This window comes from Lampetra planeri, chromosome 25, assembly GCF_965212315.1.
Source record: "Lampetra planeri chromosome 25, kcLamPlan1.2.h2, whole genome shotgun sequence".
In the NCBI taxonomy this organism is placed as follows: domain Eukaryota; kingdom Metazoa; phylum Chordata; class Hyperoartia; order Petromyzontiformes; family Petromyzontidae; genus Lampetra; species Lampetra planeri.
In genome coordinates, this window is record NC_136131.1 from 12,645,532 (window position 1) to 12,661,332 (window position 15,801).

At 42.4% G+C, this 15,801-nt stretch overlaps 1 protein-coding gene across 2 annotated transcripts in view; it reads right to left on the reverse strand.

Moving 5' to 3' along the window:
- Positions 1–10,830, reverse strand: part of PTPN14 (protein tyrosine phosphatase non-receptor type 14) — a 60,287-nt gene extending 49,457 nt beyond the window's left edge. Inside the window, exons 1-2 of one of the 2 annotated variants that reach the window (XM_078606345.1) lie at positions 10,450–10,830; positions 951–1,276 (exon numbers count right to left, since the gene is read on the reverse strand). In XM_078606345.1, coding sequence (XP_078462471.1) covers positions 951–1,124 — 174 coding nt within the window. In that variant the 5' untranslated portion in view covers positions 1,125–1,276; positions 10,450–10,830. The remainder of the gene's footprint in view (positions 1–950; positions 1,277–10,449) is intronic. The other variant, XM_078606344.1, reaches the window with a different exon arrangement.
- Between the last annotated feature and the right edge of the window lie 4,971 nt (positions 10,831–15,801).

Consider the following 15,801-nt stretch of genomic DNA (forward strand, 5'->3'; position numbering starts at 1 on the left):
TGAGCTCCGTGTTTTTATGAGAATCAAATGAAGAACATATCAAAGATTACTATTATGATTGGTGTGCATATGTGAAAGCATTACTTGTGAAACAACTTTCCTGATGCCAAACAGCACTGCCTTTTTTACTGGCTTAGTAGCCTGTTCATTATTTGGATCACATCGTGCTGCCACAGTTGTCCTCAATGAGAAAATTAATTGGACTTTAAGACGAAGAAACATAAGGCACACGTTTTTATTTTTTTTATTATCAGTGGCTTATTTCCAAATACTGAGGGTGCTATTCAGGCAATTCCTAAGGATGATGCAGCCCTGTACATTTTTATAAAGACAGTTCAATATCTTAATATAGTGAGGGCTCCCAGGACTTGTTCCAATATCACTCTCAGGCAGTGCCAGCCGCTAACCATGGCACCATTAGTCCACACCCACTAAACTGCACTGATTAGTGTGGTGAAATATGGTGAAAAAACCCCTCGTCACCAATACGGCATGGAGAGGCCTTCAAACAGCAGTGGATTGACAAATAAAAGGGTAATTTTTTTACTGAAGGTGGTAGGTCAAAGCAAACAAAAGCACATTAATTTATACTACAGCAAAGGACATACATTTTAAATACCTGTTCACGAAAAATAAAAGCTTGTTGGCCAAGCTTAAAATTACCATCGCTATTTGATATTTGAATAACCGACTGATTGGCCGGTACGGGTTTCCCAATAAATACACAGAGCTGCAGCTTGAAAACCGGGTGGTCTTCCGAAATGATTTCAAGCAACCAAGTGCTTGCATCGTGTTTTCAGAACTGCACGGCAATTTATTTGCCATGATGTCCAATGTTTCACTCTGCATGCTGGGGACATCGTTTCAAACACCACAGAGTACAGCCCGAAAATTGAGAACTATATGCAGGACACAAAAAAACCTCCAGTGTTCACTTGGCTTTACATTACCTCTCGTAGCTCCAGCCTCTGAGCAGCAGCTTCCAGGCACTCTTGACCCGTGCTCTCCACCGACAGCGTGCACTCAATCACACTGGTGTCCAACAGCTTGATACGAATAACGAAGCAGTTCTTGTTTGAGACATTGTAGCGCCGCGTCCGCTTGAGCCTCAGACCAAAAGGCATCGCGGAGGGCCGCGCAGCCCCACGCACCCCCACTGGGCCACTGCTGTTACCAAGAGTTCACGTCTATTCACGCGTCGTCGTCACCGCCGCCACCGCCGTTTGTTTTGCATCCGCTAATGGACAGCAGTCTGTAGAGATGGGTCTTGTGAGATCTGGAAATGAAAACATACATTGTTATTCAATTTGAAGGGCGAATCGCAAGTTAGAACAGAAAATTAGCCGTTGCAAGAGAGGCGATTGTGTTACCAAGCCTAATGCAAGACACTTGATCTGCAACTTGGCGTTATGCATTTTTTATTTCGCATTTGTCAACATTATTATTAGACGTAAAACTGCTTCTAAAATCAGCATCTCAATTGCCAATAAAAGGTGGCTTCTAAGCCAAAGACAGCAAGACATTTACAAACAGATGCTTTCAGTTTAAAAAATAATCACTGAAACACTGTTTGGTCTGACAAAGATTCAAACCATTTAGTACAACAAGTGCGGTATTTAACAGTTTGATTTTAATATTTTAAGAAAGAGGCGAAACAATTTTTGATTCCCCAGTGTCAGACCCACCAGGAGGCTACCACCATGCCTAGACAAAACAAGACCAAAGTTAACCTTAAAGGGGTTTCCCTTGCCTCCTTTTACATCCTCATACTACAATATGCATTACAGCCTTAGACTACAGTACAAGTTAAATTTGCATAGTGTCTAAACACTGTAGAACTCCAAGATGCTTAACAAGGTAACAGATGAGACCAACTGTGCAGTACTCAATGAAAAGCCCAAGTGACAGATCAGTAGACTTCATGTTTGGACTTGCTGAAAATAGCAAAAACCTCTTTTTAATTGTAAAATGTCCACTAAAAACAGAATCCAAAAAAGCGTTGCGTAAAAAAATAAAGTCTTACATTTCTGAGACCAACCAAGAATAAAAATAACACATTCGTACTAAAAAAACAACTACTGGTATTGCCATACACTTTTTAAGGCATGTGCAACGTTCCTGCAAGTTTAATTCCCAAAACAGGAAATCGGCACAGGATACCAATGTTTACACAAAAGAGGAATTAATTAAAGCATGGCATTGTGTTCACGAGGGGTGCACAAATGACAGATTCCAATCCAGAAGAGTTCCTTCCGGACAATACAGATTTTTGAGAGAGCAAACCACACGACCCACACTCGTAGTGCATTTGCTGGGTTTAGTTTTGCTAACTTGTGTGCTAAAAGTTGGCAAATACGTTACGAAGGAATACATTGCCGGCACTAAATGCAGTAAATTTAAATATGGTCCATCAAATTGGCAGCAGTGGATTGACAAAGAGCTATAACTTCTTCTTAATGTGTTGCTGACTTATGTTAGCAAGAATTGTGCTCGTTATACATTGGACATACTGTATTGTTATTCTGAAACTCAATATCTAGTCAGCTAAAAATCTAAATGAATAGACAATAAATAATGTTTAAGTGAATAGGATTTTCATAATGAGTGTTCAACATGAAAACAAATGTTAGCTTTCTTAATTAAAAATAGAGCTAACATGTTAGGAAACTGTCAATTTGATCATGGTTATCATATATTAAACTATGACTGTTAAGACACTATAGGAAAATGTTCAAGCACAAAAGCATAACTAATAGAAATAACTGACTTTTCTGATTATTTGACCCGGATTAAATTTTTCATATTTCTCACCAGACCAAAATCATGACTGCTAATGAATTAGGCAGGATATATTTTCAACAATATAAAAAGATTAAGAGTTTATGAACAATCACCAGTAATGCACCCGATCCCATGAATCACAGAAGATAAGCAGGTTTGAGCCTGGATAGTGCTCATACAGACAGGTTATCATAGGGCTGTTGGACTATCATATGGCAGGAAATGACCGTGCTACAAAATCAGTTATTGTACTGTATTTCTATGCTCCTATGTATCATGCTCCCCACATTCGCAAACCCGCACAGACCAGCCGAAAGTATTGCAGAATAACCCCTGTGACCTGTACAGCATGAGGATGTTCTCATCCAGCAGTGGATTCACCAACGGACTCTGCAGCACATGTACACGAGCACGGCATTAAAAGGCGAGTGAAGCGAGTAGGCTGCTTTTTTCTTGTCGAGGCTAATATTAGGAGAAAATTAGTTGACCATCGCCCAAGCATACCATACACTTTTAGTCCACACTGTCCGGGCATTTTCGCAGTACGTGCATTCCTGAGCACAAGTTCTGCCACTCTGCCATTTGTTTTCATGACCAAAATGTAGATAGTAATCTGCAAGATGCATGTCATGCAGAAAATAACATTGCTGGAACTATAATATTTCTAATGCACAATAAAGAGACGTATAGTTACTTCTTTACCCGAAAACTAATTATTTGGTGTGTACGTTGAACTTCTTTCACACTGTACGTAGCCAAACCGTGCTAATCAGAGTTGGAGATGCTGCCCTGGCAGAGGTCCACAAGCAGAATAAACAAAAATACTTAACTAACTTGTCAATAACACTGCCTTGAAAGGAAAACAATATACAATTGCCGATGTTTCAAGCAATGGACCTTTGTGATGTGATATTAAGAAGGACCATGCCCAAACATCGCCTATTATGTTTAATTTTAAAGCAGTCTTCTCCCTTTAGGTCGCTTGGCTTTTTAAAACACACATACGGATTATGTTATAATGAACACCGACGATTTACATGGCTGTGAATGTACGACTAAAATACCTCCATTAACTAGTTAATCTTCATAGACAGCACGTATCATCTGTAATTTTGGAACATCCACATCAGTTTCAAATATTGAGCATGCAGTGCTGGTACAATGCGTGGAGATGCTTCTGGGTAAGAGAGTAACAATACAGTTTCTCGCCAAGACACAACACTTCCAATAACACCACCTCGAGGTGACTACACAAACGCAGTGTCCCTTTCTTTCCCCGTCCAACCAACGACACGGTCACGACACATCATCGCTTTACACGACCCAAGTATGGCATCAAGAAACCGCAAAATTGAGCTCTATAGGTCTCTGCTGTACTCATGGCTGCACATTAAGGCTACACATACAATCATTACTCCAAATTCTGTCGATTTACAAGGAGCTAAGACGCCGTGCGCCACGTCGTTATACTTCAACCGGTTGTTTAGTCAACGTCGCCGTCACATAAAGGGCTTATTATATGAGTATTTTTTAATGCCAGTGCTGATTTATGCATATTTGTATTAAGCAACAAAACACTGCTTAATCAAAATTCTGGCTCAGCCGCAGTAATTAGCAGAGGCGGTACAGTGTTACACATTTAAGCGATACTGGTTTTCAACCAGCCTATGACACAATGCAATAGGTATGCCATTGGAGGCTGCACATGCCAAACAAATGCACTAAAAGACACTGCTTGTTTAAACAGATAAATGCACGTAAAAGTTTTTATTACGTGTATACATTTTTAAGACTTATGTACAAAATTGTACTTAGTTAGTTGGCGTCTTCTTAGAATATATCACGAACATTTGTATTGTTCTGCACTTGTCACTTTAATGTACATATGAATCAAATTAGTGAAAACGTAATAACATTACATCCATGTTTACAACATACATTTTCCTAAATTTGGACATATAACGTCCACTATTCACGGCATGGCAAAAAATTCTGCAGTAAGGATGACATCTCACCATACACTACTGCAGCCAAAATAAAATGCCATACAATACTGTACAATTAAATAATAAAACTTCTATAAGTAAATAAAGCAAACTACACCAATAACTTATTCAGTACCGTGAAGTGAAGAGCGCGGCTCCTGATGATGTAGAAGAACAATTTTGACTAAGGTGAAAATCTGCAGCAAAGATGCCACTGCATTTACTGTTATGTTTTTCTCATACTTAATCAATCATAGATACACACGCTCCGTGGAACTCGTCTTGTTTCTGCAATAGTGTGCACGGATCTGTTCTGTGCCTGCATGGGGAGTGTTGTATGAGGGTTAGGGTTGGGTGGTGCTGGAAGGGTAGATAGAAGAAAGCCATGTGGATGAATGGACTTGTATTATACACTGAATTGAGATACAACACTATGTGTGAAACACTTGTCAAGCATTTCAATGTAGGTCAGTAGGTCCTTCATACTCCTGTAAAGATTTTTTTTTACAAAGTAAACTACATCAATGTGCATGTAGTGTGTGATACAGATTTTTGTATACAACAGAATACATAAAATACATAAAGTCTACCAATTAATTGCAGTGTGGAAATATACTGTACTGTAAGTAATGTACAGCTGCATAATATACGGAGACTACATGTATGGGTTAACTGGAAATGGAGAATAATTCCAATGACGTACTGTTCCAAATATCCAAAGTAATTCGCTGGCAGATATAATTATGATGTGGTAAAAATGACTGATGCATCATCCTGTTTATATAGAAGGGACTTAAACCTACTCCAAGTAGCTATGCATCAAAATATAACACCCTTTTTATACCACATACATTCCATGTCAAAATAACCATCACGACTAGCACTTTGATTTACCTTGCTATAGTCTCTTGCGGCATTACACCCTGGCCACACAAGTTCTCATAGGTGGCTTATGCCACACTCATAGATGTACATTTTTTTCATCAACAATTCCCCCTTTGTCAATCATTACAATACAGAGAGACTTCACGCACCATGTCTTACATCGCCATACTACTCTGTTTTCAGAGAACATTGCTATTCATTGAGGTTATTAAATTGTGCGTCCCCCGCACCTCCGATTAGCACTGTTGGCTACGTACGGTGCAAAAAAAGTTCAACATACACACAAAATTACAAGATATTTTGGCGAACGCCAATATCCCGAGTAAGCACCTGATTGCTAATCCGACTAAAGAACCTCCGGGATTAAATCTATTGTTCCCTCGAACACAATGGTCCACATTAAATCAAATAGCAGATCTCATGGCTGATCCTACCACTACTTTTACAAGTGGAAATTCAAAGAAAGGCCGCCTTGCGATTGCAAACACATTACTAAGGACCACACAGTAATATACCATTGTGGACTCCAAAAACATCAACGGAGGAATTGAAAAAAAAATCCAACACGCACACATTACATCCATTTCCTAGCTAACTAATCTGAACATAGATGTATTTGTTGCAAGTTAAATGTTCTGTTTACGTGACAACCCTTACTAGTTGACTGTGTCAGGTGGTGGCGGGTAATAACGACACATTTTTATTTTTACGCGATCTAACCCAAAAACCTCTATTATGGATGATATTGTTCGCGAAAGCCTACTACGTGTTAAACTAAATATGGATACTCTAATCTTTTTCAAGACACCTGGCCAGCATTGAAGAGGAGGACAAAAATCCTGTAAAGGGGTTCTGTCGAGATGTTTTTATTCTGGTTGGAGGCCCTTATTATAACCTATAATGCGTGAGCAAGCGTCACCACGGATGGACCTTTGTTCATCCAGCCACATGCAAGAGAGACTATTTTCATTGCACTTCAATATAATACAGGCGCATATACGTGTGGCTTAAAATGTACATCATTATACACTGTACGCCAAATCAACTGTTAAGTGGTATACTGCTTAGCAGTGATATGTGACCTAGAGATGACAAAGAGGTGTTTTAAGGTTATTGCTACAGGGAACGCAACCCTTCTGTAGTTTTATAGCCCATGTATCAGACAATTCCTATTACAGTTTTACAACAATTTAAAAAAGGCAATGCCTGCCAATGCCATAGATTACACATCTCTGTTGCTACATTGGAAGTTTGTTTGTTGGTGAACAGGACAACTTCTATATAAAACTACAGTAAATGTGCCACGGTGGCGAGATGTTAACTACCTCGTCTGGTATACAGAAAGAAGGTCGTGGGTTCGATCTCGACCCTGATGCCTGCTGTCTATTTGAAGTTTGCATGTTCTCCCCGTGGTCACGTTAACTTTTCTCCAGTCCTCTGGTTTTTCCCTCCACATTTAGAAACATGCACTTAGAGTATTTTGCTGCTATAAATTTCCACCTAAGCCACTTCATTGGGCTATAATTTGTGGCCATGTCGTTTCTGAAAAAAGCGATATAGCTTAGAGGGCATTACCTGGTAAAATCTATCAAAAAAAGTTTAGTTTAGTAAATCCCACAGTTAATACAGGCAATTCAATAGAGTACACTGATATATTCAAATAAACCTGAATGTTATTTCCAAAACAGAAACAAAATAATTAAAACACTGACGAATCTGCTTCCGTCTCTAAAATCCATTGCACACCGAGGGTAAAATAATGTTCTGTTCCTCGGGTATAATACATATTCAGACATGTTAAATCCCAAGAGCCTGATTTTGAAGGACAAAACTTAAACTATAGTTTGGTCACATTATAGAACATTTGTCAGTGGCTGTTTATAAGGATAGCAAGCATTGTACAACTCAGTTCTGAATACCGTTTGCTTTACTACATTACATGGCAACCATTATACTAACAATTTGACAGTTCATAACCCAAGGTTAATCGTATGAACAATCACCCTTTCAAAGTGGATACAAATATGTGTAACACTTTTTTTGTTTGGGTTACGATACACTACTCGCATTAATAACATACCAGGCCATGTTCAAGTTCAGAAATACCCCGAATTACGTCTCATCCTTTTACGTCGTCACTTTATGAACACCGCTGCTACCTGGTTTGCGTCACCTAACCACACACCTGACGTCACTGACAGCATCATCCGTCCTCTCTCGTATCTGTCGCTTCTCAGCCTTTGTTTCAACCTACGCTGTAAATTGCTTTGATTTACACCGTTTCGATAATTGCCTTCGCACTTTTCATGAATGCATCCCATACGTAAATCGGGGTATTAGTGTACTTATCTTTACACTGTAGGATGAGGGTCTCCCCACACCGGTGCACTGGGTCGTGTGTGTTTATAGCCACACATCACCACAATGGTCAGTGCAGGTTGGTGATGGTGGGGTGCAAAGAAGTGGAAGCATTGAATCACAGCACAATGTATTTTTTTTATGTAATGGCCTCTAATGCCCACCTCGAAGTTATAATCGTATGACAAGCGGGTTGGGCATGATGTTCACCCATCCAAGCACTATCCAGGTTTAAGCCTACTTAGCTTCCAAGATCTGACGAGAGCAGACGCATTCCGGATGATTTGGTCATAGGCATGTAACCAGGTCACTGAGCACAACATTGTGCACCTTTAAAATATATACTACTCTTCTTTCATCGCTCACGCCCTCACATGTTATGTCTCTTGAGTGACTGCCCCTTCTGTCAGGGCTAAATAGTCTGACGGCACTGCGTAGCATATGAATATAAGTGAACTTTATACATCCCCTATCAACAAGCACTCACAATTTACTACAGGCGTCACATTTGAATGGCAAAACCGCTGCCTTTATCGTATCATGTTCAAACACAATACACAGAAGAGTACTCCCAACTACACTCTGGTTGACTGAGGTGCTCATTTGTAATCCAGCGGCTTGGGAGGGATTGGTGGATCATTCAAATGTGCAGGATACCCACCTACAGATCCACCAGGTTACGTCGATATCAGGTAGTCCATCAAGTACATATCTATCTCGCCCTGTATGTGCTCAATGATCATCCCTCGTATGTAGCACTCAGACTCCTCTCAGCATACTCTAAAAAGGAATGTATGGCAAACACTGCCAGCAAGACCTTGCGAAAAAATGTGTCTTGAGGCTTGGTCAGTCTTTCCCGTGAAAATGAGCAATGGTTACAGTCAAATACACAATGGCCCATAACATAAGCCATGGTCAATCCACTGCTGGAGGAAGGTCTCCGAAAACTTCTGCCATGTCCTGCACTCCCCGTGATATAATAATCCACCCAGCAAGTGCACGTGAGCAGGTTTCATCGCTCCACCTCCTCAGTCGATATCCTCTCGGATGCCTTCCATCTGTTGGCTGTCACCCTGTCACTATTGTTGACCATCGGCCACTTCGCCAATGCGATTAATGTCGAGAACCTGTGTCGTTCTCTAATCCACGTGTTCCTCATTCTGTCTCTTAATGTAATTAAAAACATGCATCTCTCAATGCTTCTTTGTGCACTTTTCATGGTTTAATGACGATAGAACACTTATTTACGACCTACATAATGATGTATAATGACAGGCACGTGGAACAATATTCCACTTTGATATGCAGAATATACAATGGGAGAAGGACATTGCCAAACATCCGAATGCAGGAATGTTGCCAAAAGTATCGAGACCTATTGAAGCTTTTCTGAATAAAGGATTACCAAATCAATACTGTATGACCGTATGTCATTGTTATGTACTGTAAGAATGTGTGCACCAGCTATTGCCTTGGGGCAGTTCAAGAGGAATAAACCCTAATACAGTATTTGAACACAGTTCAAGGGTACTACTATAACATGTACATACTATTGGAGGAAATACATCGTATGTACTATGTTGAACATCTTTCGCACCGTACGTAGCCAAGCCGTGCTAATCGGAGGTGCGATAGTGTTAAACAAAACGCAGGGTGGTCGCCAATCACAGCACTACTAATCAGCGAAGCGGGCTTGAGCCTGGATAGTAGTCGGATGGGCGTCCAACACGCACACAACAGGCGCCTTCAAGAGCCCGCACTGACCAGGGACACAGACCCCCCCCCCGTGTGGTCCTACAGGCTGCTGCTGGGGGGGTGTTAGCGAGGAGCACCTTTGACAGTCGGTTCGGCACATGAGGGGGTGGGTGGGCAGCACCACGCACAGCCGCCTTTGTCTCCCCAGTGGCGGTGTTTTACACACCGCACCAGATACTCATTTGAGGCCGAGTCAACCTATGGGAGGCCCAGGACTGGTTCAGATAATCGAACCTGGTGTTGGCCGTGAGTGGGAATCGAACTTGGGTCGCTGGGTTCGTAGCGCTGCTAGGCGCTGTCCGCTACCGTACTGACCAGTGGGGTGAAGTATGGTCAAACAACCTCCACGACCCGCACGGCGTGGGGGGGGGGGGCTGGTGCAGCAGTGGACACAAGAAGAGTAAGAAGGGTTCTACAAACGCACGTAGATGCGCATCAATAAAAGGCAAAGCAGAATGACAAATCCCCTTCCTTCATCAACAAACATCAACAAACCCGTACAGTGCGCTTACAGTGAGCGAGTGCCCCTCGCAACCAACAGAAGCGCCTTGACGAGACGCGGCTGCAGCTGAGTAGCAAGCACGAGGGGGGGGGGAGGTTGGTGACATTATCCAGCAAGAGTAGAGAAGACGGAGTGCCGCTGCCGAGGTAATGGTGACGATTCGAGATGAAGCTCAACACTCACCTGAGCCCGCGCCGGGCTCGCCCCGTCCATTCGCCTCGAGCTGCCCCCTCGCCGTTGCGTTATCGCCGTTGTCCAGCCGCGTCCTGCTTCAACAACAACAACGACTACGACGACGACGACAGTGGCTCTCTGCCCCCGGCTAAAGGCGACTCAGAGGAACGCGACGCGCCGCCGCCTCGAACCCGCCTCCCCGTGCGCTGCTCCCTCCGCCCGTCACAGCAACAGCAGCGCGCCGCGAGTCGCCTTCCGCCGCGTGCAAGTAGTGCCCCGCGGGGGGGCACTTTCTGCCTTTTTCTCGCGTACGGGCAGACAAAAAGCGAGCGCGAGATATCTGAAGGATAATTTTGCTGTTTTGTGCCGTTTTGTTAGGAAGACAACGAAGGGTTTGTGTTGTGTTGTGTGTGGGGTGGGGGGTGTTTAAAAGTAGGGGTGGCGATGCCGGTTGCCGGTATCGCTGCGCGGGATGGGTGATCCGCCGGTGACGTCAGCGGAGAGGAACGCGAGGAATGCGACGATCGCCCGACTGCTCCCATCGTCACCGCGACGCCTTCAATCTCTTAGCTTCTTCACGTCGATATTTGTTTAGATTTAGTTTAGTTTCTTTGTTACACGGATGGCCCTGTTTAAGACAGTTTTCCCTACGCTATTTGACAAGGCAGAGATCTGTGCGTGCGCGCACACAGTAACTCAAAAAATATATATTGCAGAGAAACGTGTACAAGGTGTTTCACCATCGTAAACGAAACGTTAGAGAATGCAATGAATTAGACTGCTCATATAACTCGAACAGGAGGCGGCAGAGGAAGCAAGCCCTGTGTTTTGGTCTAATCGCGAAATGAGCCGCTGTGGATGAGTGCCAAGAGGTGGATAAACTTGGAGCAGCTACGCGGGAATACTGTGTTTTTATTTACATTACTTTCTTAAAATTGAATATTTGTAGGAATAATGAGGCACTTCTGAGGGTACGGGAGATGTTTCACAAACTCATCTTATCCGCTCCACCTATTTCGATTACCCTTGGATTGTTCCTGTCCTTTGCAAACCAAATTCCTCTTATCTGCACTTTTTCACGTATAGGAGAGTTCATCTGCAAACTCATCATATTATTCGTTAGCAACGCATTTTTCCCTGCGGATGAGTGGAGTAAATTCTGCAGATAATAGAATCCTCGATATTGGGCCCCTACACTGAAATGAAAATACTTTTTACTCTCGCACAATTACATGTTTGTTTTGCTATTCGGTGATTTTGAAGCTGTATTATTAAGTTAAGGTTGTACTATGGGTGGACTGGTCCACCGTATCAATGTGAAATTGTACCATTGGCACAGCGCTACCGATGGTCATTTGTAACACATCGTTCTGCTTGAGTATACAAACACTTTAACCGCCCCTGAGGTATAACAGTTAACTACATATGGTTTATCTGACATTTTACAATCGGTGAATGAAGCTCTGTATCATTTGATTCAAGCTCTAATTCATGGTAATGCATTTTAGATTATTCAAAATACAATGTAAAGTTCTGCTTTCATTCAATGTTTTAAAGTATACATTTCCTTGAGTGTGTGTTTGCCTCACGTTATTTTACGTATCCCCCCTCCCTGCAGGTGTATTCTCACCAGTTATCCTCGTAAAACAATTGACGATCACCTTATTGAAATCATTCCCTTTAACATAACCAAATTGTCATCTTTTTTTATCAAAGCGCAAATAATTACAGTATTAGTAAATGAGGACTTGATATCTATTTTTATTACGAACTGTCATTTTTAACAAAGATGAATCCATGTAACAAGTTTGCTGTTTATTTCCACGTGTGTGCAGTCCCGTTTAAAACCACCGTGTGAATTTTACCGCAACATTGTGTAGCTCTCTCAAGTGTATTTGGGTTGTTCCACGTTGTTGCGCCCTTAAGAAGGTCCCAGCACGTGGAGCGAAACGTCAGACAAAATTCTGAACGCAACCCGGTACAACCTAAGAACACATTGGAGAGCTAGTCCAATTTAAAGCCCAAGTCTATTCACAATAGAGGGCTGGGCCATTTCCTGTCACCGACACATTGTGCTTCCACACCCCCGCCAGGGTCAACAATGGTTACTTTAAAGGGCAGGCTTAGAGAAAAAATTTAAATTGAGAGCTATGAGCCAAAAAAAACAGATTTGTGTGCTGCAAGTCTGGTAAACGCCTGCATAATGTATGCCCACAAGTGCTACTCATTTACCTGCGTATATTTGACCCTAGAAGTTATTTCTCCTTTTTTTATAAGTGCTGCGTATCATGCGAATGCAGTTTTTTTTGGGGTTAGATCGCGTAAATATATAAATGTGTCGTTAAATCCGCCACCACCTGACACAGCCAATTAGCAAGGTTTGTCACGTGAACAGAACGTGCCAATTCGTCACTAGTACAGCACACCGATGTGTTGGAGAGCCAAGCCACAACATTTACAATCTGAGCACGATGTTTCGCCAGTAATTACAACTAGCTTCATCAGGCGACAACCAGATGTGTGGAGAAGTCCGGCATGCTGTACTAGTAACGAATTGGCACGTTCTGTTTACGTAACAAACCTTACTAATTGGCTGTGTCGGGTGGTGGCGGGTTTAACGACACATTTACATATTTACGCGATCGTTCCCAAAAGAAAAAACCTGTATTATGGATTATATTGGTCGCGAAAGCCTAAGTGTTAAACTATCATGCGAATATTGTTACATGTAAAACATGGTGTTGCTGTGTTATACAAACGTTAAGTTCAACTGGCCATCCTTATAACACTTTTTTTTGTATTCTGACACAGGCCAAGTGTTTGACTGTGTTATCTCTACAGCCCTGTGTAGGGACAATGATCAATACTGTATTATCATGAGGTCATTATTGCAGACTGCAGAGCCTTATCAGAGTAGAACAAAAAGAATGAGAAGGAACTACACTATATAAACATTGAGCCTACCAATAAATAGGTATGACCCTGAGCTTACAGTTTATATTTGAATTGTAAAATGTTCTGCCTAATACTGTACTTACTACAGCATAGATCTTGGCCTTAACTACATGTTTTGGGAGTTTATAAATCACTGCTTTTACAAATGCTTGCTCAATTAATCACGATACATATTTCTCACGAATTTTATTTATTTTATTTGAATGTGTACTTGTTTTAGGCATGTGTGTGGAATGCTGTTTTTCTCATTCCTCAAAGCCACAAGCAAATACGATGCCACAAACTAGACAAACTAATCAGGTTCTCTTTGGGATACCACGCTGAATCTTCACAACACGGATGGTCTTTTAATGTAATATGCCATAATCGGTCATGATCAATTCATTGCTGGATGAAGGCCTCCCCGAGCCATTGCCATCTCTCACCTAGCACCTGCACACGAGCTGATCTCATCGCTTTCGGTGGACATCCTCTCGGACACGTTCCAAAACACGTGACGTAGGGAATAATTATTCAAATGAAGATAGATATCTTATGCGTGTACATGCATGTGGGTCCGAGTGTGGGGAACGGTAGTTTAGCGGTGAGCACGCTGAGCTACGAACCCTGGCGACCAGTGGCGATTATCTGAACCGGTCCTGGGCCGCCTCCTCTAGGTAGACTCAGCCTCAAATTATTACCTGGTGCGGTGTGTAAACGTCGCCACTGGGGAGACAAAGGCGGTCGAGCGTGGTGCTGGTCACCCATCCCCTCGTGTGCCGTGCCGGTCTTCATAAGTGCTCGCTAACAGCACTTGCCCCAACAGTCTGTTACAGGCTATGCGGGGGACCTTTGTCTTTGTGCACCTGCGCCGTATCAGCCTTAATATGTGCTCGCTAAGAGCACGTGTCCCGTAGTTTGTACGGCTATACGGAGGATGGGTGGGGAGTGGGTCGTTGTCCATGCCCTTCGTGGTGTAAAGTATCCAGGATTATTCATTTAAATTGGCCCTGTGCATCACACAGGGCATGTTTGCCAATCATCCGGAACATGCGAGCGTCAAGTTCAAGTTGATCAGTTTGTTTAACTTGGTGAAACCTCAAGAGACACAGTCTAGTTTGCAAAAGTGATTATTTAGAAGAGTGCAGTGTGACAACTTCATTTGCATTCAAAGAGAGAAAGATCGGCAAGCACGAAAATAGAAACCGTTTGGGGCCACGAGGTGGGCAGATTTCGAACACCCTGCTTCGACTCGTTCTGGGATGAGTGCTGTGGCTGAATTCACAGCGCTACAGTCCACATGCCACATGCCTGTCATGCAGGGGCAAGGTACAAATGCCTCTTACACCGCGCATAGAATGGAATGCTCTAAAGTCAATAGCGCACACCTGTATAGCCTCACAAGCTCTTGTGAAACTGCACGCGTTAATTACAAAGCGTGAGCATAACAGCACACGACAGAACATCCTTGTCCTGTGAATAAACACACGCTCATCACTGAGCTACAGTGCAACATTAAAAACACAACAAATAAACTGCACATCCTGTATACACATTACCTGCAGTAATGCCTACATACACCTAGATTTTTATTGCAGCATCATTTTGCCACACCTAAATGCATTCTTAACAAGGCGGGGGGGGGGGGCAATTCGCATGGATTCAGTGATGCTTCCAACATGCGCCCAAAGTGTTTAGCGACAACGACGCGAGGTTGCACGTGTGTCAGATGCGCAGGCAGGAGCAAGGACGCACGTTTTGAGCAACCATTTGATCATCGAGTACATCTGTCATAGCAACACAACTTTAAACCTAAGTTATGTTCATAGTAAATCATCTTTATCATCATAGAGGTATCGTGCTCTCAATGATATACATATGGACAGCTAATGTATTAAGTAATGAGTTGGAAAGTTTCTAATAACATTCAATAAGCTTTCCGTTATACAACAGACTTGCTGTGATATTTAATCACGTCGTTATACTTGACAATTGTTCATATTTACAGCCCTTTGTCAATCGACTGCTGGATGATAAAGGCTCTCCTGTGTCGCGTTGGTGATGAGAGTTGTTTAACCATACTTCACCATGTTGGTTAGAGAACGTTGGTGAGGTGGGGGCCAGGACTAGTTCAGCTGTCAATCACCACTGCCGTTGGCAAAGGTCAGGAATCAAACTGTGCGCTGCCTTTGTAATGGTGTGCTAACCACTGCGTCACTGCTCCACCCCAATTCTACTGATGGCTCTCATAATTTTCAATCGTTTAACATGGAAGAAATGTAATACGTACACTTGGATATATTACAGCGTTGTTTTGCAAAATCTTTACAAATATGAAACATAGATGCATTATATTATCAGTTCTTAGAAATTGAGTGCCGTTAAGAATTGACCTCAACAGATTCCACTGAATTGGATCCAAAAAAC